We start from the raw sequence: 20,539 nt of genomic DNA on the forward strand, positions 1-20,539 counted from the left end.
GGGGTGATAGACCTTTTGTTAAAGCTAGTGCATCCGTCAGTTCCAGCTGTCTAATGCATTAAAGTGCACCTGCACACAGAAAAAAGCAACACTTGGCTGCTGCAGTAGGTTCGCCTGCCTCGAGATGTTCCCATCTGGGAATATGCCGAGAGCCAGGGGTGAACATTACAGCTTTTCTGAGTCTTAAATCACTGATTCCCCAAGACACTTAGCCATATAAATGTACGGAGCACAGAGGCTTTCCCAGGGTGCCTAGCATTGATGGATGGGGTAACCGGGGTTGACAACAGACCTGGGGTCTTTAAAAAAGCAACCTTGAAAAGCATCAAAGTGCTGATTGTCACAGCACTGTTTCGCAGCCACAGAGAGAGCAATTTCTGCCTCTTCTCACAGGAGAGAATATTGCAGGTTTCTGTCCTGATATCCCTTGAAGTTAAAAGAAGGGACTGTGAAAATATGCTTTTGTCTAGTGCCTGCAAGTGCAAGAACATGTGTCCTGGTATTCATTTAGACATAGTTTCTTACTGCCTTTTTTTTTTTTTTTTTTTTGTCCCTAGATTGTTTGATTTAAATTATACCTGAGATTTTATCATTTTATTGTTTCTTAATACTATCCACTGGAGCATCCTGACATTTGGAGTAATTAGAAGCCAACTGAAAAATGCATAAATGGGTAGAGATAAACACCCAAAAAACCATCCGAACCCCAGACTCCCCCTTGTCCTGCCTCTCCCCTCTGCCAGGTGTGTATCTGTGGCTGGTACTTGAGCAGTAAGCAAATCCCAGCAGTGAGTATGCCACATTCATCTGTGTCCACAGATATGAGGAAGAAGCCAGCAGTGATGCTCTACAGCCTCTTCCTGTCCCTAAAAACACCTCCCTCCATCACTTCAGACACAGATTTTATTTAGCAGTAGCCTGTGCTGAGTAGTGCTCGAAATCTTTAAAGGCTGGAGTCAAAGCAGACCTAGGAATAAGCATGGTGTCTGGGTCTCCTGGTCTGGAGTCTCTGATGATGTGTTTCATTTAAGCTTTTCAGCTGAGGAAGATAGAGGGGGGCTGAAACAGTGCGGTGTGCGTGGATGCTTTGCTGAGAAGTCTGGGCCTGCTTCTTTCCTGCTGCTTCTGAAGCTCAGAAAAGGCTTTATCCCCATACACCAGTCAATGCACTCAATTTCTAGGCTGCTGAAGTATGCAGCTTCCTCTGTTTCTCATAACAGCTTTAATTTCTCCAGCTAGCAGCTTCCCCAGCCCTGTAATTGTCATCTGGTCCCTGCAGGGCTCCTGGCCTGTGGCTGGCACTAGGGGTCCGGGTTCGGCACACTGCTGTGGTTGCTAACTGATAAAAGGTACAGGGAATGACAAGGTTCTCCAAGACAGACTTAGAGTGCATTAAATAAATATAAATTTTATTAAAAACACCCACATCTCAGCGTTATCAGGAATGATATAATAATAAACAGCTTTCAAATAACCTGCATTACATTACAATACTTACAGTATTTATAACCATCCTCAGATTCTTTTTATAGACATACCAAACATTTCATGAAAATGAATGAAACTAAAGTAAAAAAAAAAAAAAAAAGTAGAACATAAGCATAGAAAATGCACACAGAAGTTCATTACCTTAGTGTCAAACTGCTAAAGTTTCCTACACAAGTTAACCACTAGCTTTAGAAGTGAACTTTATACCACTGTGCGTCAATCAAGATGAAAAATTCATTCAAGTAAAGTTGACACCACTCAGAAGCATCTTCAAGTATGGCTATAGTCAACCTGATAATCCTATACAAGCATTTTATGTCTGCTTTGTCATTCGATCCAACTGAGGCAGGGTTCTGTACACCAAAATTACAGTTCAGGTATTTACAATACATAACTGATTCACCAACTAAGCTTCCTGCTCTTGCTGCCAGCAGTTTGGCAAATGACAGTGCACAGCATGTTAACCAAACGTCTACTGGGGATCAGATGAATAATATAGGACTTAAAACATAATCACCAAAAGATGAAGACTAGTAATGATTTAATTAATCTGACACATAACCATCATTAAATTTTTCTTTAAAAGGCGAAACTTTTGTTTCAATGCAGTGGGTAAAGTCACAGACTGAGAATTAAAAAAACAAAATTGCCATAATAAATATTTGACCATTAAACCCAAAGGCCTCCTTTGATTTACTTGAGTTAGGTTGTGATTGTTAGATAAAATTTCTTTTGACCAAACTTAATCTTACAGTATATTGCACAAGATATATCTGGGACATGGAGGTTTGCATGTTTAGGGAAGCCCTTGTACAGACTGTACCTTTTTATACTTTATTTTATTTATTACAGTATCCAAGAAGCCTTGTTTAGAGAGTGACTTGAAAAACTCTAGCAAACAGTCACTTGCCAAACCCCTGCCTTACATTTTTCCCTTTAATCAGCTCAGTGCATTCTACTTTCTTTTGTTTATTCGTTTGAAACAGGCAAAACATTCTAAATCTCTTAAACACTTTCATTACAATAAAAAGAGCTAACGAATTTACAAAATTAGTTTTAGTTACATCAATACATGTACAAGAAAAATGAGAGAAGGGATTCAAAAGAAAAGCATTAAATCCCTGAAGAAAAAAAAAAGAAAAGAAAAGAAAAAAAAAAAAAGAATAATATATTTAACCTACAACAGCTTTACATACACACAGGTGACACGTTGGCATAGGAGAACATGAGCTGAAATATCCCTGAATTTTTAGAACCAAAAAAAAAAAAAAGTTGAAGTTCAAGTTATACTTGCTAAAATGTCAAGTATTGAGAGAGTTTTTTTTTTTTTTTTTCAAAGGCTATTGGGGGAAAAAAGATGGTATACAATATATAAACTTTCACACTCAGTTCAATATCCTATTGCCAAACTAGTGTTGAGGTATATGACAAGTAGGAACATCACTCAAACCTTTTAATGTATTTTTAGCTCACATTATGATATATTTGTAGCAGGCTGAGTAGCACCATGATGTGAATTCAGCTCAAAACCCAAATATATATAGATTTAATATTTTTACAGTACTAAAATACTAAAGCATTGCGTTAAAAAAAGTTTTGTTTACAATTTAATTTACTATACAACTCTCCTGCTTTTTTTAATAGAAATTAATGTTTTAAAACCACCACAGCAAGCCAGCTGCCTATTTTTTTTTTCTATTTAATCAACGGAATCACACAGAACTAACCCTGTTTCATTCATCTTGTGTAGGCATCGGTCTGCTCAATCTTCCTGGAAAAGAGGACACTTGCACCGAGAAATGACTTACACCACAATGTACATAATTATCAACACAAAAGCAGTCTGCCATTCAATAGTTGAAGAGCATACAGATCTTTAAAAACAGCAGAAGCCCAAGCTAACTAGTTGTAGTCTGTCGCATGCTGCTAATTATTACCTGTGGTTAATATAAAATTCTTTCCTTAAAACTGTACATATTTGAGCAATGAACTTGTCATAATTGTAGAAAACAGTTTACAGTATAGCTGTGTGAGATGAGCACCAGAAAAACATGTGTTTTGTGTACTAAAGTATTCCCTTATATCCAGTAAGCCCCATTTTTACCATAACTGACTGTATTAAAAATGGATATGTAGCCCACTAGCAGATGCACGGCTAAAACAAAAGTATTTAAAAGCTTTTTTTAATTTTATTTTAAAAAAATTATCTTTGCATTTTAAAATCAAAGTAAACTCTTTTTTTTTTTTTTTTTTAATGTCTTAGTACCTTAGCATTGTTCAAGTTGCCAAGCTTAGGTAGACAAAGTGCTTTTGAAACACTATTTTAAAAAAAAATATCTCTCTCTATATTTTATTGTCCTTTTCTAGGACTTGACTGGATGAGCAAAATCCAGAGGTCTTTGTAATTCCCATATGTTAAAAAGTAAGCTTATTTTAACACCAGGTAAATTCAATACATACATGAATGAAAAGGTCCTCCCTGTTGTTGAAGAACATTTGAATACATCATTGACATTTTAATCGTTATAAAGGCATTAACTGCTTGACTGTTAAAATAAAGACACCGTTCTCTTAGATAGCACCATGTTTTTAGAATATCCAAACAAATTCAGTGTTTTGCTGTCTATTTATTATGTTTTATATGTATCTACTTTGTTAAATAAAATCAAGAGACTAATAAGATTACAGTAAAAACTGCATGTTAAAAAGCCATAATTCCAGTATTTCAGTACATCGTAGATTCAGCACCAGATGTTATTTTAAGATTCCTGCAGTTGTAATACTACAGTATTATTTTTTAGGATTTTTTTTTTGCTCCTGTTCCATGACTATGCAAACTCAATGACATTAAAAGTGGTCACAGATGTGCAAAACTGTAAGAAAAAAAAAATCCATTTGCAGATTCTCTCTTTCAGTTACGGAGCCAGTGTTTTCAAATGTAAATTGTGAAACACTTTTTGTTTTGTTTTTGTTTTTGCATAGGATGCTTTGGTCTTGTTTCCTACATGCCATCTGTGACCACTTAAAAACCAGTGGAAAAGAAGTGCGCTAGTGAGATTACCTCTTTTTGCTGGTGTGCCGAGGCTTTTTCCACCGATGAGTTTAACAAAAACACTGTTTTCTCCTCCACCCTTGCTTTCCCCAAAACCTAAACGAGAACTACCCTACTGATGAGTTGTTGTTTTTTTCAAATGAGGTAACCAACGAAGGTGTGAAGTTAGATATATCTGTTGTAAGGCCCTGTAACCCGTGTAAAGGCATATGGAGATGTTGTTACTGTGGAGTCTGTGGTGACCGACAGCGTCCGTTGTGCAAGAGACTTGATGAAGCGGACGTACGTTGGCTCCGAGGGTTCGTGTGGCTCAGCAGGCTCCCGCTTTGCTTTTTTGCCATAAGATTTCTGAGGCACGTAGTCTGGACCGTATTTTTCACATTCCTCTTCTTTCTCTCTTGCCTTCTCAGCCATCTTGGCCTCCCACAGAGCCAGACCGTGTTTTGGCTCATTCATACTCTTGTGCTGGTAAAAGACAAGGGATATTCTGGTGGGATGGTTCCTGTTGGGATTTTTTAGGGGGGTCGTTGCATGGAGCTCACGCTTTGCACACTCTATGAGAATTGACCCATGAGATGGAGCAACTGCCACTCCTCCAATTTCTGGATCCAGGAAGCTCTGTTCACTATCTGACCAGACTTCATCAGGATCCTCTGCTTTTTCAGGATTCAGCACATCGGTTTTATCTAAACCACCTTGGGGAGTAGTCCTATCATGATTTTGACCTGGAAGCATGCTAGACAAACCATTAACTACATGTGAAATCATTTCACTATCCTTATTTTGGAGGTGCAACGAATTAGGAGGACCACTAAACATATTTGGAGCAGGGTGGTAGTCATGTGCTAAATGTGGAGGGGGTTGCACATGGTGATGTTCAGTGTTTTTATTCATGGAGGCATAGTCTATGCTTGGATTACTCAGATTAGATTTTAACCTCGAGGCTACCTCCATAAAATGACCATCAGCCTCGTGGCTGGAGTAAGAGGAAAAAGACCCTACGTGGTGTACATTTGGTCTAATGGTGCAATTACTGTAAGAGTCTACCTGCATATTTTGGTTTCCATAATTCAAGTATTTGGGACCAAAACTCTGGTTATTCCCAAACCTGTGCTGGTATAATGTTTGAATGGGTGGCAGGCTTAGTTTAGACATAGGGTCTTGGCTCTGACAGCTATACAGGTCCATGTGCTGATGCTGGGAGGGGTAGGAGCCCAAGTAAGAGGGGCAGTTGTCCATCGGCATGTTTCCATTGCATGGGTAGGGTGGATACTGGTTATTTTGACTTAACGATCCTGAATAAGGGTTCATAGGACTGGAAGAATTCAAATAAGACCCCGCAGGCTGTGATGAGGTGGTGTAAAGGTTCATGGGACCGGACCCTCCATAGGGATCTGAAGTGTATGAAGAGCTTGGATAACCACCGGCTGGATTAGGCAACCTTACATACAGATTTGCAGAACCTGAACCCGAGTAAGAGTTAATAGGATTTGACTGAGAGCTGTTAGGGAGAGTGCGCTGGGGATGTTGCTGCTGTTGTTGTGAGGCTGGTCCTGAAAGGCGTAAAAGATCTGTAGACATGAAAAGAAAAGAACAAGCAAGCTTTTTCTTCTGCCTTTTTTTTTTTTTTTAAATGCATACTTTATAGATTCCTCATGATAAATATCTATGAGTTTTCTAAGAAAAGTCTATCATATGATATATTAACAGAGGTTCCCTTTCTCATATCTCAAATGCCATGCTTTAAGAAGCTGAATAAATACTAAGGGCTACTCTTCCTTTTTGGCTTGCATCCAGTGTGATCAGATGCTAGCAGCAATGGGGAAGAGAGGACAGTGCAATCTGTTCAGAGTCACATGCACAAAGTCCAAAGAGTTGAATCATCATTTAAGTAGTCCATGAAATGGAGCATCAAAGTGCTCCCAAAAAGCCACGCACAAGGTGACCTTCTTTTCCCCAAGAATAAATAAAATTCTGCTACATCTATATTTATAGAACTGCCTCAAAAAAATGGCCCTAGCTTTATGTTAAAAAAATAAATAACAAAGGTGACATTCACTGATAGAACATGTCAGTACCAAGTGAGATTAATTGAAGACACGAGGGAAAAGCCATCATTCATTAAAGTGCAATGGCACAGTTTAATGGTTAGAGCCCCAGCCTAGGTCACAGGACAGCTGACTTCTATTCATAGGTATCTCGGTGACCTTTTGGGCAGCCTTGGAGGTAGCGCTTTATTCCTGTCTGTGGAAGCTGCTGTAACAATAAAATAGTCATCAGGGAGGAACTCCTTTGCCCAGGATTCTAAATCTACTGATGAGAACTGCCAGGGATTGTTAAATAGGTTTTTAAACTCTTACTCCGCTATGGAAAAACCTCTGCTCTGCTTTTGGTCTTGAAGCAGAGTATTTGTATATATAGGGGTAAAGAGGCTAGGCTAGAATCCACTCAGATTATGATGTTCTCTGCAACAGTGGTAGACATGTGCAAGTCACTTTTTCTTTAGCAGCAACATCACACACTTCTCTTCATAGCTCCTAGCATCAGTAGTCTTTTAAAGGTACTTTGCAATACACTGAATTTGTAGAAGCACCTGCCTTCTACAGGTGTTAGCTATCCAGTCATGGATTTCTCATGTCTTTTTTTTTGTTTTTTTTTTGCTTCTCCAGAGTTGACCACAATTTGGCATTCTAGTATTTATAAACATACAATATTGATATTTACATTAAAGAATTCTCTTTGCTTTTTGTTTAAAACATTCTTGTGCTGTGAAAAATGGTTTTCTTGAGACTCATTGTAAATGGCCTCAGTTTCTAGGAAGCTTACCGCTTGATAAAGATCCTGATCAGATTCACGTGTTTACCTGCTAGCTGCTTTGCATGACCTGCCGCTTCAGAGTTGCCTTGCTTGTTGCGTGCTGCAGCAGACTTTTCTCTTTCAGCTTTGCTAGACCCATTCTCCAAGGAGGAAAGCTTTTCTGCAGCTGCCTTCTTTGCTTCTAGCTTCCTTTGCCGGCACGTCTTAACTGGCTCTGCTAACATCCTTACTTTCCGACGAAAGGAGGTAAGGACCTGGATGCTGCCATTCCTCTTCTTCTCCTCCTGGCCTTCAGCGCTTCCAAACTCATCCACATCAGAGACTTTGTATAACGGGAGCACGTGGAGCTGCTCATCTTCAGGTGTTTGGCCAATTTCACGATTGTCTTCTCTAGTTAGTGTGCAAACCTGACAGAAAGGTGTGTTAGAGTAACTCTCTCACAAACCAGTCTGAGAAGAAGTTGCCTGAAATACTAGCTTGTGTGTTTTACCTTGCCCTGACACTGTCAGCATCTGGAAAGTTGCTTGGAAACTTTAAGTTTCTGCTCAACTTAAGCATTATCACAAGAAGTCTGCAATTTCATTTCTTCCATTGCTCTGTTGGACAGTGTAAATAGAAACACAAAGTATATACATCTATGTTTCTTGTACCTGTACTGAAAGGAGCAGTACAGTTGGGTATTACCTAAAGTGAAATAAACTGTGTGGTCCATAGCACCGCGTGGGCAGGGAGCTAACACAGTGAGATCTGGGACTTTGTACCCAGCTGAAGATTTTGCTATGATAGATTATTAGCCAGGTATCTATTTGAAGTAGTGAAGAATATAACGTAGTGCCACTGGATTTCACACCCCCTTACAATGGCAGGTTCCAGCACTTTGCAAAGGAGCAAGTCATGTTAATGTGCATGAAGTTTTCAGGAGGGTCCTGTTGTGTCTTGTAGCATGCTCACTGTGTTATCTCCAGCTAACACAGGCATTGGGAGTATCTCAGTGGAGAAAAAGATTCTGATACAGACATACTCTGCGGCGGAATCATTGAATCAGCCAATCTTAGGAAGAAAGCTCAGCTAGGAATACGTATTTGATTGGTGGTGGTTGACTTTTCAACTAAGTCAGACTCTGGAAACGGGGCAAATTTTAGTTGTTACTGGATTGTCACAGAGAGAGAATAAAGGCTAGTTTTTCTGATATCTTGTACAGAAGTGTTGCTGCAAATGCAGTGTTCACAAGAGTTCAGAATGGAAAAGTGTCAAGTGAGCACGTACATTACTAAGGGTGGCAAGGCTTGCGGACTTTATTCTTTATTGAAATCCTGCTTGGGACGAGCAGGATTTCTAAACTTTCTAAACTCTCCTCTGAAGAAAGTTATGGAAAGAAGTCGTCTGTTTCTGTTTTTATTTTAATTAGAAGATATATAATCCAAAGTAGTTATAAAAATATTTCAAGGCAACAAATATAAATCATTTTGTTCCAGGAATGCTGAAACAGGCGTTTCAGCCCTGCTGGAACCCTCCTTCCATTGTCTCCATGGTTTCTCTTTTACCAGTTCTATATTAAACCTTTCTTTAATACATCATAAGTCTCATTTAGTTGAATGAAAAATTGTGTAGGGGGTAATAAATTAGCTCAATTACAGCTTAATGTTTCTTTTTTTAGCAATCTACGTTATGCAATTATAAATTTAAACAGACTGAAGATAATGAATTAACTATATGCAATTAGCGCTGGAATAAGGAGGCTCTGTGCATCTCTCACTTACCAGTGTACTCCCGTTCTGCATATTGTGTAAGTCTCTGTGAGCATGAGCACAGAAATCCAGGCAGGCAGTGACCCCAGAGAATGGGCGACCTTCTTTTAACCCCAGGCGACACTCAGGTGCTCTGTGTTCGTACTCGATCTGCAATCAGACAACAGGTATCACTGCAACACGTGGGCTTAGCGCTGAACAACAGGCAGGTCTCCTAACATCTTCGGGGTGGTAACATACGGCTCTTAAAGGCAAATAAAATCAAGCAATTTTGTGGCAGTTTTATATGCCTACTTCACTCCTTGCTGCTTTCTTCCTGTTACCTTCTGTCTCTACTGTGATCGTGAAACTGGCCAGTAATACTTTTCTGTGCATATTACTTCTGATTCCCTGCCAGCGGTTTGTGTTTTTCGATGACAAATACAGTGCATGGTTTCAGTGTCTGGCACTGTAAGAGTGATGTGTTTGTGTAGTCTGGAAATATACCAAGCTATTAAGGGAAAATGACTTTAGAAAACTGACTTCAGAATGACTTCATGAAAAATAATAATTTGCTTTTTGATTTGTAATATTTTGGCACAATAAAAGCCTATTTCATTAGCTTTAGTGCAGCACTAACCCCTGACCAAAATGATAATTCAGTCAAGGCAGTATTTTCTATACATGTACTCATTATTAAGGAGCTTTGCAAAGAGTTTATAGAGCAACAATAAACCTTACACAAAAAGAAGGGATTTTGTAATGAAAGATCAAGCCTCACACAAATGGCAGGTTCATAATATATTTAGAAAATCGAAAACGAAACCCCATTCGTAAAATGCTTTGCTGAAATTCCTATTCTAACTTAATGAGAAATTAGAAATTTTGCCAAGTCTTGATCCAGGATCACTAAAAAGATGTCTAGTATGCTCACGGTAATTTTGCTTTTAATATTTGGAATATTTACTTCACTGGAATCTAAAAACAAAAAATCAGAAGAGAACTTGAAACATGGAGACTCCTTTGGAATCCAATGCGGGAGGTTTGAAATGTTACCCACGTTATGATTTGGTTAGATTTAAAGGGTGTGTTTAAAATGTATCGCTGCAAAGGTTCTATGAAATGTTCTGCTGGGTCCAGTTGGATAAACAGACACTTTCCAATTCTAGATGTTAATGCCGCTGCAGTCCCGACATGGATTAGAACAAATTTTGGAATTTGGAATCTCTTCTCAGGACTGGCAGCTTGGGATATTCTATGATTCAAAGGGGGACTGGCTTTGGTTATAGCTTTGGCTTTTCATAACCTGTTACTGCAGCCATACAAATTAGGTCTTGCTCATCTCCCTTTGAAGACACTGACGGTAGCGTGATCTCTGTTTCCCCACAAATTCAAGGTTTGTGTGGAACTCCTGAAATAGGCCAGGCTATACACATTGCTTGTCATCTAAGATAAAAGTTGAAACTTGTAAAAGCATGTATTTTCAGCTAGTGTCAGGCTTATGGTTTACATGAAGAACTTTTATGAGAAAAGAAAAGCAACCCAAACAAAGAACCACTTTATTTTTCACCACCCCCTCATTTTTAATTCTTCCTCTTCCTTTCTTCTCTTGCAGAATGTCTCTACGATATTTGGAGAGATAACCACAGCTAGTGGGCACGTAGCCACAGTTTCCTCCATAATGAGTCTCCAAGCGTTATCTGATCAGGTAAGTGAAATCGGATCAGTCTGTACTAAACCTGCTTACCCTTTCTAGTTGCTAGTAAATATGCAGTAAAGGAGTGAATTTAACTGCAAATATAAATGGACATTTTCATGTTAGCTTAGCGTTTGCAATACGGTGGAACATCTGTTCTGTGCTGATTGCTACAGCAAGTGTTTTGACTGGGCTCAATGTTGTCAACAGGAAAGAAAGAAGATGTCATAGTTTGCAATGGTGCTGGTAGTCAGGAGGCTGTAAGTTCTGTGAGTGTTTGTAATGGTAGCAAGCCTGAACAACAAAAACGAAGGCCAATAGTTAACACATTTCAAAGGGTACGGCGTCAAATTTTGATGCAAATATCTGAAAGGTGTTTGGTGAAGGAATAGAGGTGAGAGGTAGCCACACCTGGGAGCCTCATACAGCTTTGAATGTGCTAGCACCTGTGAATGCTGACCAACAGAAAGCTGCACGCACCCCCTCCTCGTGCAAGAAGGCTGGTGCAGGCAGTTGTGTGCGTATGTGGGGCTGAGTGTGTTCAAATATGAAGCTTTGTTTTAAAAGCATGTCTGTACTGGCCACTTTGGTGAAAACTGTCACTTGAGAGAGCAGAACTGGAACTGTAGTTTCAAGATTCAAGTGCAATATAATTCACTGCCTAATGACACTGTTAACCAGTCTTGAACCATTTCTGTGGCTGTTTTGCTAGTTTGGCTGGTGAATCGCTCTAAATCCAGAAGCCTTGTGTTGTAAAGCTGGATTACTGCTCAAGTGTGAAGTAATGTTGTTGTGTTTATGTAGGTGAAAAGATTAGCTTTATTTAATGGATAAAATTCTGCTAGTTTTACTTTTGAAAGCATTTTAAGTGGCATTGAGGATTTCCATTTGTCTTTAGCCTGATGTCAAAGGAACGCTGGTACAAAATGTACGTGAATGGTATGGCTCAAAAATAAAACACTTGGGAAAGTGTGGTAAAAATCAGATTGTGTGACTGTTCCAGTTCCCTTTCCCCCACCGTACCTGGTTGTTGTATGCATCAGGTGCAAGCTTCTTGTAGGTGGGCGCCATCAGGGTTGACAGATTCTGCAAATTGGACTCTAGTTTTTCTTCCTGTTAGCAGATGAAATAGAGTTCAGTGACATTTCCATACTGTATGTTTGGCCTTAAAAAGTTACGGTCTGTTAAAATGCAGTGATAAATATGTAAAGGTCTAGATCGTGGTCATTCTGGTTTAGACAATAACTATTGTGAATCTCCTTTTAATTATATTGTTTCACAGCCTTGAAAGAGACATAATAGTAGAGTAGTGTGATCCTTGTGAGAGGATATCGCAGACTATAATCTTAATTTGGTTTATATTAAAAAGAATTTATAAGTTTTCAATATGAAGATGTTTTAGGTCCAAGCATGATGACCCTCGTTATTTTCTCTACTGGAGTTTTGGGAAAATAATACTCTTTAGAAAGCTTGAGAGAAATAATATCTGAATGCTCCATCAAGTTAATCTGGCTAATTTAAGGGTTTTACACACTGTGATAACAGCACTTCAACACATTTAAATTGTCTTTTCATGCAGCAACTTAAAATTATTGTAATACATCAGACTTCAGAAAGTTCCCCAGTCCTTAAGGAATCAAGAATTGTGGACATGCCTAGGAGTTGGTGCTATGCAGGTAGGAGTGACCACATTTCTTTTTTTCTGTAAGGAGATGTACATGCTCTCAAAATGAAGGGCTCTTTAAAAATGAAGTACTCCAGTAACACACTCCAGAGTTGCTCCCCATCCTCTCAGGAAGAGAATTCCAGAATCAAGACGTTGCTTATACGGGGCCCTTATTTTTCATTTCAAATACACAGAGAACAGTGACATAATGGAGCAGTGTACTTGCTTTTAGGAGTTGGCATATTTCATGAAGGTGTGAAAAACCTCTGGGTTTGGCAGAGATGTTTGGTACATTAAAGTTTTGTATCTCCTCCTAAAACTGAAATTTGGGACTCCAAAATGACACGGAAATTGTCAGAGAACATCCTGCTGTGACCTTTAGTATGGCCTGTAGGTTACCATTTGTAAGCATAACTTGGAGCATTTATTGGTGAGGATCCTATTTGTGTTGTCTGTATCACCTATAAAACGAGTCTATGCCATGAGACCCTTGTCTGGATGCATGCCCCTGCCTTCGGGAACAGGACTGGAGGGTAAAACCATCCTCTCTGCCCAGCTCTGGCTTGCATGGAAGCAAATCCAGGAATGCACGTTGGAAGAGTGCCCTGGTGAGCTCTGGCCAGGTATCCAGCTTAGAAAATTTAGGGGGTTTAGGATTGCAGCTATGATAAAGAAGGCTTTGTGCCACAATATGACTGAAGGAGAGCTATTTTGTAATTCTGGGGGACACAGAGGAGCTGCAGGGAGGAAAAACTATATGGTAATTATGCTGATATTCTAAATAAAGTGTGCTATTTTCAGCACAGGCCATAGCATGCAGGCATGCCTGACTCTCTGATCACGTACAAGAAATGTTTGGGTTTGTGTAAGATCCCAGAATATAGTGAAAGCTCTGGACCTATGCATGAGTATATGAGCAGCAGACTAGGGACTAAATTTGCACGTGCATGCCAAAAACCAAGCTAGGCCATTAGAGCCTCCCAGATACACGAATAACTGGAGGTGTCCAGGACTCACTGCAATCATACCTTCAGAGAGATCCTGTGTCCAAGCTAAGGTCAGTGCTGTTTTACTCTGACTCATTTTAAATGGTTGCCAGTTTGCTGTAACACAGAGCCCGGTCTGGAAACTATCAGTGGGGCAAGACTGTATGCAGAACAAGGCTTCCTATGCTCTTATCCCTATTGTACTCTCAGAGTTTCGCCACATTAGTCTCCATGCAGTCTGCTCTGGTTCCCAGATGCAACGTTTTATGCCTTCAGCTGGTAAACCTTCCGCTTTGCCACGGGGGAATGCCTGATTGTAGGCCTAATACTGGCACAATTATTCAGGCTGTGCCCTTTCTTCTAATTGTGAAAGCCTGCAAATATGGTTTCAAGTCTCAGGGCTTTTACCAGCTGTCAGAATTTGGACAGTCAATTCAGCTGGCTCAGTGACTGGAATCAATCAGCTCTGACTGGCAGTTATTTAATGGCCCTATATGCGTGCGATTCAAGCAGGGCTCTGCCCCCTTGCTCTCTTGCACTGGATCTCTTACTTGCAGAGTGACAGAAAACATTTCCTTGCGAATGAGGCACATTTTCATTTTAGAAAAGGACACCAACCTCTTTCGGATCATCCCCCATCAGCTTAAACTTTCTTGGAATCTTGCTTCTGGCAAACTTACAACCATTGTAGTACATGCTCCAGGAGCAACCAAAGGAAAATGAAGCACCACAAGTTTCAGGGTCCAGCCCTTGACATGCACAGGTCCGTCTAAAGAAAAAGAGAACACGGCTGTTAGCAGCAGACGGGGCACCCTGGGGTGCTCCTACAGCGAGTGTCAGTGTTCTGCCAGGGATGTAGGGAACCACCAGTCCTGGATCTTCTTCCATCGGTAAATAATGAGGAAATGGAAGAGGGAGTCATACGCATTGTAACAGGAATTTATCGCAACAAGTAGTTGCGTGGTTGGAAAGCAAGTTGCCTATATTTATCTGAGAAACCTGGGTTAGCTCAAAGGAGTGTATGTCTGCAAGGAGCCTTCACAGGTAGTTCACTAACGGTACCTGGAAGGGCGTATGCTGCTGCCACTGCAAGACTGTGGAGCTCTCTGACAAGCATTTGGCAAAGATTTCCGAAATACGACTGTACCCACGAAGCCAAAGCATGTAAAATGCAGTGATAGCTAAGTTATTTTGATCGAAATGTTCTTTGCTGTCAGAAAGACATGGAAAAAAGAGTGTAATTTCTTGAGATTCAGACTAGCTTCTGTAGGCATACGGTATGATTTAGTGCACCTAGTTTTCATTTCAAGTTGTCTGCTTTCCTGGGCCCAGCTGCGATCTTTTTTTAAATCATCTTCCTTTAAATACGCAGCAAGGCTTCACAACTCTGGGAAGATGTTTTTTTCCCTACTTTTTAAAAACATTTGCTTTGCTCTCCTCAAAAGGTTTGTGGGTTTTCCGACTGTCTGAAACGGTTTGGAAGGTATGTGTGTTTATGGGAAAAGAGCAAGTGAAGATGCCAGGTCCCCAGCTGAAGCAAACCCTTTGTGTCACTTACTCTTCGTTTAGGGCACACCGCCGGTTCGTAAGCGTGCCGTACTTTCTCAGGGTGTCGGTGAGTTCAGAATACAGCTTGTCGGCCAGGCTTGTCGGGATTCCCTCCCAGACCAGGATGAGAATCACAATCACTGCTGTCTCGCACGTGTGGCCCGCTCGCTCGCGCACCAAGCAGAGTAGCTTTTCTTCCTGACTGCTTCTGCGGACTACCTGCATGCACAGCAACACACACCCCCGGAGCCCCAACACAAGCAATGCATTTCTTAATGTGAAGAGTAAGAGAATAGGAAACCTCAGTACTAGTGTGCGTGGGAGGAGGTTACTTCTATTTCTCTCTTCCTCTTTGTTTCTGGCAACTCGCACCATTTTTCCCCTCTGCTGATAGGGGCCAGGGCATGAACCCCTTCCCTTTAATGAAGCTATAAGTGTCTTGACTGATGGCATGGCAGTGGACACCAGCTTTGCACGGTATCCCCCATGCTCTGATTTAGCAGAAATATTCTCCTGAGTCTGCACTATGGTAAGAGTGACCAAGCTGGATTAGGAGGCAAAAGGAAGGGAGCAGTGAGGTGCCTACCTGTGCAGAGCTGGCTGCTGGACACCTGCACTTTATGCAGAAGCCATGCGGGGAATGGAAGGCAGCTGAGGAAGAGACTCAATAGCTTGACAAGGGAGCTCTCTCACTTTTCCTACCATGCTTAAACAGCTAAACTTGTCACCAGCCACTCTGTTTTGTGGCCTTGCCCGCCCTGACTCACAGAAACATCATGGCAATGAGAGGAAAGCAGTACATGGCTCAAGTAAGAGTGTCCCTGCTTCTCAGTGCTTGTGCTACTGTGGGTATTTCTGTACAAAGGTGCTGTCTGGCATGCATAAACACTTATAATCATATATCAGTTTTTCCTCATCCTGTCTTTCCCCAGCCTACCCAAACCACTCAGTACTTTGTGCCAAAGTAAGGCAGTGTTTGCTAAGAGGGTGTACTAATACCTCTCTCCAACTGGGAGTGCATTTTAAAAACATCACCATGGTGTACTTACTGCACATATTTGTAGGTAAAATTAAACAGCAGAGAGAATGGCTGGAGTCATGGATCTTAATCTAAGTTTAACTGCCTTCCTTCTCAGGTTTTCATACCTTTAGGCCAAATTTTATTCTTGCTGTTTTCCATGCAGCTCAAGTAAATGCAGTGTGAGAGACAGCGGTGGGAGCGGGCTGCGGGCGTCCTGTGGTGAGCTATTTTAAGTTCCCCAGTGTCAACTAAAAGAAGGACGTCACTGCTGGCTGCGTACAGGAACCATCACACTGACCTAGATTAGCATTAACGTTTGTGGACATCACTTACCCATTTAGCAATAGGACATCCTTGAGAACTTTTGCCTTCTTTCCCAGTGTAGACAACCCTCTCAATCCTTATAGCTTTACCCTTCTGTCCAAATCTTAAACAAACAAAAACACGTACAATAAGCAGATTCATTTGGTTCTGCACAAACACTTAAACGATGGAGTACATTCACCAGTCTTATCTTAAAAAATAAATACTATGAGTTACAGGGAAGGGTGTGCAATGCAGTTTATCTAGCTGATTTTATTATGGTGCTGAATTAATATGTTAAAAGAGGCAAATGGCTTTAATACATCACAGCGGAGTGAAAATTATCCGTAACACATTAATATCCCCAAACTGTTTCTCTAGAGAAGTTGTTATAAACGACATTTTGAAAAGTGGACTCGAGGTCTCTCTGTTTTGGGAAGGAAACCTACATTTTTCTTTAATTTCTGGGTTAAATTTTAAGTTATCACTCTGAAATTTATATAAAGAAGTTGTCATGGAACAGCTGGCATGCAGTAGTCACTCTATTAATTTTCTGTGCTTGTTTCTGGGTTAGATACAGTGTGAATCAGTTAAGCCATGATTAATTTGCTTCATATCTATTTCCTTTACTTTATCATCCGGTCATAAATTGTTACTTATTTACTTCTGCCAGACTTCTATACTGAATTAGGATCATGAGGTGCCCTCAAATGATGCCATTTGTGTGTGTCTTTCTGGGATAAAGGCAGGCAAGCTCGACTCCTGCTGTAGCGTTCAGTCGAGGTGACAATGCAGTAAGGGCAGAACTGAGCCCCAAAGCTGTTCAGAACAAATGAGATCCAATTCCTACGTCCTCTGACGGACCAGGTAGAAATAAATGGCAAATGCTAAGTGAAGCGAGTCTGAATTAACAGTAAGCATCAGACATGTTGAGCTTTTTCTGAGCTTATTCTCGCCCCAGGGCTGCTGCAGCTGGGGGTGCCCACCTGCTGAGCCAAGAGCATGCCGGGGCTGAGGTGAGGCTGCTGCTCAAAGCCTGTGTGTTAGAGACCTCAGTGGCTGCAAAGTTGCAGATCCAGCTTCCGTGCTGACTTGGCTGCGTTTCAGGGACCGGGCAAATTCCACCTCCAGCTGCCTTTCTTGAATCTGCTGCTCTCATTGGTGTTGCTTTTTTTTATATATATAACCAAGCATGGGGACTAAGTCACAATGTTCCTGCTTTTTGCCTGTTACCTATGGAGCAATCAAGATAGTTCCTTTGTGTTACACAGCCATTTAAAGCTGCTTTGAGAACTTTTGACCTTTCATCCCTCTTGTTTTTGCACTAAAATCTTGGTGACATATTTAAGAGCAAATTACTTGTATTTAAAACTTCTGTCGTGTACAGGAAATGAAAAATACTTATTTTTAGATGTGATCTCATTGTGAAATTTCAGTGTCACAGGAAATTATACAAATAAAATCAGGTCGTACTACACATGTTCTGCAGGCAACTGTTAGATCAATTTTTCCTACTTAGTCTTGGATGTTAGTATATATACATTTGTTTCTTTAATTAGCCACATAAACATTTTTCAATCTTAACATTTTCTATCAGTCTGCTGATCTGGATTGCAGGACAACTGTGTGGATGCCACTATCGACCTATCTTGAGCACTGCAAATGAAATGGGCTTTGTCTCACATCTCTTCAACTGTCACAGAAGAATTTGTGCCTGATTTTTGTCATGCTTGCTTTCAGTCCAGAGCTCATTGGCTTAAAATGGGAGCAAAATTCACTGACCATGAAGTAGGGACTGGGAGAAGGAAGAGGTAAAAAATATGTATCCACCATGGATTCTGCAAGAAACTAGTGTAACTAAAATATCAACTATCAGTATCAATTCAAATCCTGGTTTGTTTGGCAGTGCTAATACCTTAAAAGTCAATTCGTGGTCATGGGAAGATAGTTTAAAAGTGCTTAGGTTGTGAATAATGTCACCAACTGTACACATGTACTTGAGAATTTCTTTAGAGTGTTTTTTTCTTTTTTTTTTTTTTTTTATTCTTAGGGATACAAAATTAGCTAACAAGAAGGAGCTCTGGAGTTCTTCTGACCTGGGATCACACAGTTCATGCAATATGAACAGTTGTAAGCTTGCCATTGTTCAAGCAGTTTCTGTTAGACTCTGCTGAACCTGGCTGCCTATACGTATGTTGTCTGTAATCTCTCAGGATTTCCTTCTGCCAACATGAAATGAAATTAATGGGACGGGAAAAGGAAAAAAAGACAAGGTCGGTATTAAGGATGGAAAATCACATTCCCAAGTCAAGAAATGAAAAAAGTTTCATCTCTAATAATTGACATGATGACATGAATGACTTCCCTGTTTTATGTACTATTTGTGAATATTAAAGAATTAAACGGTCAATTAGAGCCTTGGAGGTACATTGTAAGAAGCTTCTCAGGAGGGTCAGCGTTCACTCCCCCTTCCCAAGAAGCAGCTGATTTGTGCAGCTTACATGCATTTGAGCCGCTCACAAAGCTGCAAACAAGTAGTGGGGCAAGCCCTGCCCAGCAGTTACAGGGAAGGAGGTGCTAAGAGAAAGGACCTTAGGACTAATCACTTAGAGATAATCCTAAGGATTTAATGTGTCATTAATGGTCCATGGCCGTGCAGTGATGAGCACAAGCGAGCAGACCCTGCTGAGAAACCGTTCTTAGCTCAAGACAAGCGCTGCACAGACACCTATTTGCTTTTGGTGTTCAGAGTTTTAAGGTATTAACAAATCAAATTCCCATCTGTCTCTGATTTACTGGGGAGCTTTTGTTTGCTTGTTTGTTCAGAAGGGAACTGAATTCCCAGATACCACTAAAAACCTGGCCTTTACTGTCTGTGCTTTCCAGAACCTACAAGTAATGCAGAATCCACAGTGCCGAAGCCATTTTTGCGTGAAGAGTTTTATTTTATATCTTAGAAATGCTGGTGGATTTTGCACTTTTACCTTTTTCTAAATAGCGTAGATCATATATCCATTCTGTACCATTCAGAATCCCTTGTTGGGTTTGACTTTGGGTAACATATACATTACAGGATGCAACGCAATGCAGGAATATCCACAGCTGAGATAAGGCTGGTTTTGTGCAATACTCCGAGGGAGAGGGATCTTTTGTCACAAAACTACTTCTTGATTATTGGGCTGAAATCCCATCTAGTAACCTTGTTCCACACCTCTGGAAGTGACTGAGTTAGGTTTAGTCCTTTAGGGTTGCACTATATACTTAATTGGCGGGCGGGGAGGAGAGAGATAATTTTGGAGTCTGGTATTCTGCCCTCCGTCCTCCTCCCACCTTGGCGTCCTCGCATGAAGAGGGAACACCAGGTCCATGCCTGCTGTGAGAGCCATTGCCAGCCGCCTTGCCTGGCTTGGCAGCCTGGTGAATACTTGTTCCTGCTCGGGTTTGCTGGCGTCGGTCTCAAAGCGCGCAGCCCGTGCCAGCCAGCCGACTATTAGCCCTGTCAAATATTGTGACTCTCTGGTGAATAGCACAGCGCGTCATGTTGGCAACACGGGGGGAGCTAAGCCTACAAGTAATTACTTGATTTGCAATTGTTTATTTCTTTATGTGCAAAAGCTGGAAAAATTCTGACATCCACAAAAGGATAAGCGTTAATCTGCCCTGTGCCTTTGCACTAATTACCTTTCTTCCATGATTTCTCTAATAGCTGCCACATTAGGACCGGCTCCTAGATGGGTATAGAATGGACCTTCATCTTTTTCAATAATTTGCTCTGTTTAAAACAAAATAAAAGTTATTACTTCGAACCTTAATTCTTTACCGTAAAAAAGTCACATTGCAAAACTTACATCTAGCTGGCTAGAATACTGCTGTTGGGTCTCGGGTCAGTTTTCAAACACTTATGTCTTAAAGTACGCCCATGAAATTTGTACAAAACATGCAAAGCACGTGGCTCATTCTGCAAATAGCCATGATATGGACTGTGTGCTTTTTGCTAGCACAAACAGTTGTTTCACATCTCAGGCTTTACACTGAAATTCAAAAGGCATTTTCCTGTTATCACTGAATGATTGTTTCTCTTTCTCCCACTTCCTCCTCTCCCAATATCTAGAAAGGAGGAGAAATGGGATACCAATGGTAAATATTGACATTAGTGAGCTGTACAGTACTTGTTTTGCAGCAGACATGTTACATAGGAACCTACAGCTTGAGAAAGTGGCCGTTAAGGTTGCACA

General features: G+C 40.7%; 1 protein-coding gene across 2 annotated transcripts in view; it reads right to left on the bottom strand.

Annotated features, from left to right (window-relative positions):
- Positions 1-1,388: 1,388 nt before the first annotated feature.
- TET2 (tet methylcytosine dioxygenase 2) overlaps positions 1,389-20,539 on the bottom strand; it is a 72,866-nt gene continuing 53,715 nt past the window's right edge. For both annotated transcript variants that reach the window (XM_035325540.1, XM_035325541.1), the window contains exons 3-10: positions 19,986-20,076; positions 16,335-16,428; positions 14,991-15,199; positions 14,051-14,201; positions 11,804-11,893; positions 9,118-9,255; positions 7,404-7,764; positions 1,389-6,111 (exon numbers count right to left, since the gene is read on the bottom strand). In XM_035325540.1, coding sequence (XP_035181431.1) covers positions 4,706-6,111; positions 7,404-7,764; positions 9,118-9,255; positions 11,804-11,893; positions 14,051-14,201; positions 14,991-15,199; positions 16,335-16,428; positions 19,986-20,076 — 2,540 coding nt within the window. In that variant the 3' untranslated portion in view covers positions 1,389-4,705. The remainder of the gene's footprint in view (positions 6,112-7,403; positions 7,765-9,117; positions 9,256-11,803; positions 11,894-14,050; positions 14,202-14,990; positions 15,200-16,334; positions 16,429-19,985; positions 20,077-20,539) is intronic.

The sequence above is a fragment of the Oxyura jamaicensis genome, chromosome 4 (genome assembly GCF_011077185.1).
Source record: "Oxyura jamaicensis isolate SHBP4307 breed ruddy duck chromosome 4, BPBGC_Ojam_1.0, whole genome shotgun sequence".
NCBI lineage: Eukaryota > Metazoa > Chordata > Aves > Anseriformes > Anatidae > Oxyura > Oxyura jamaicensis.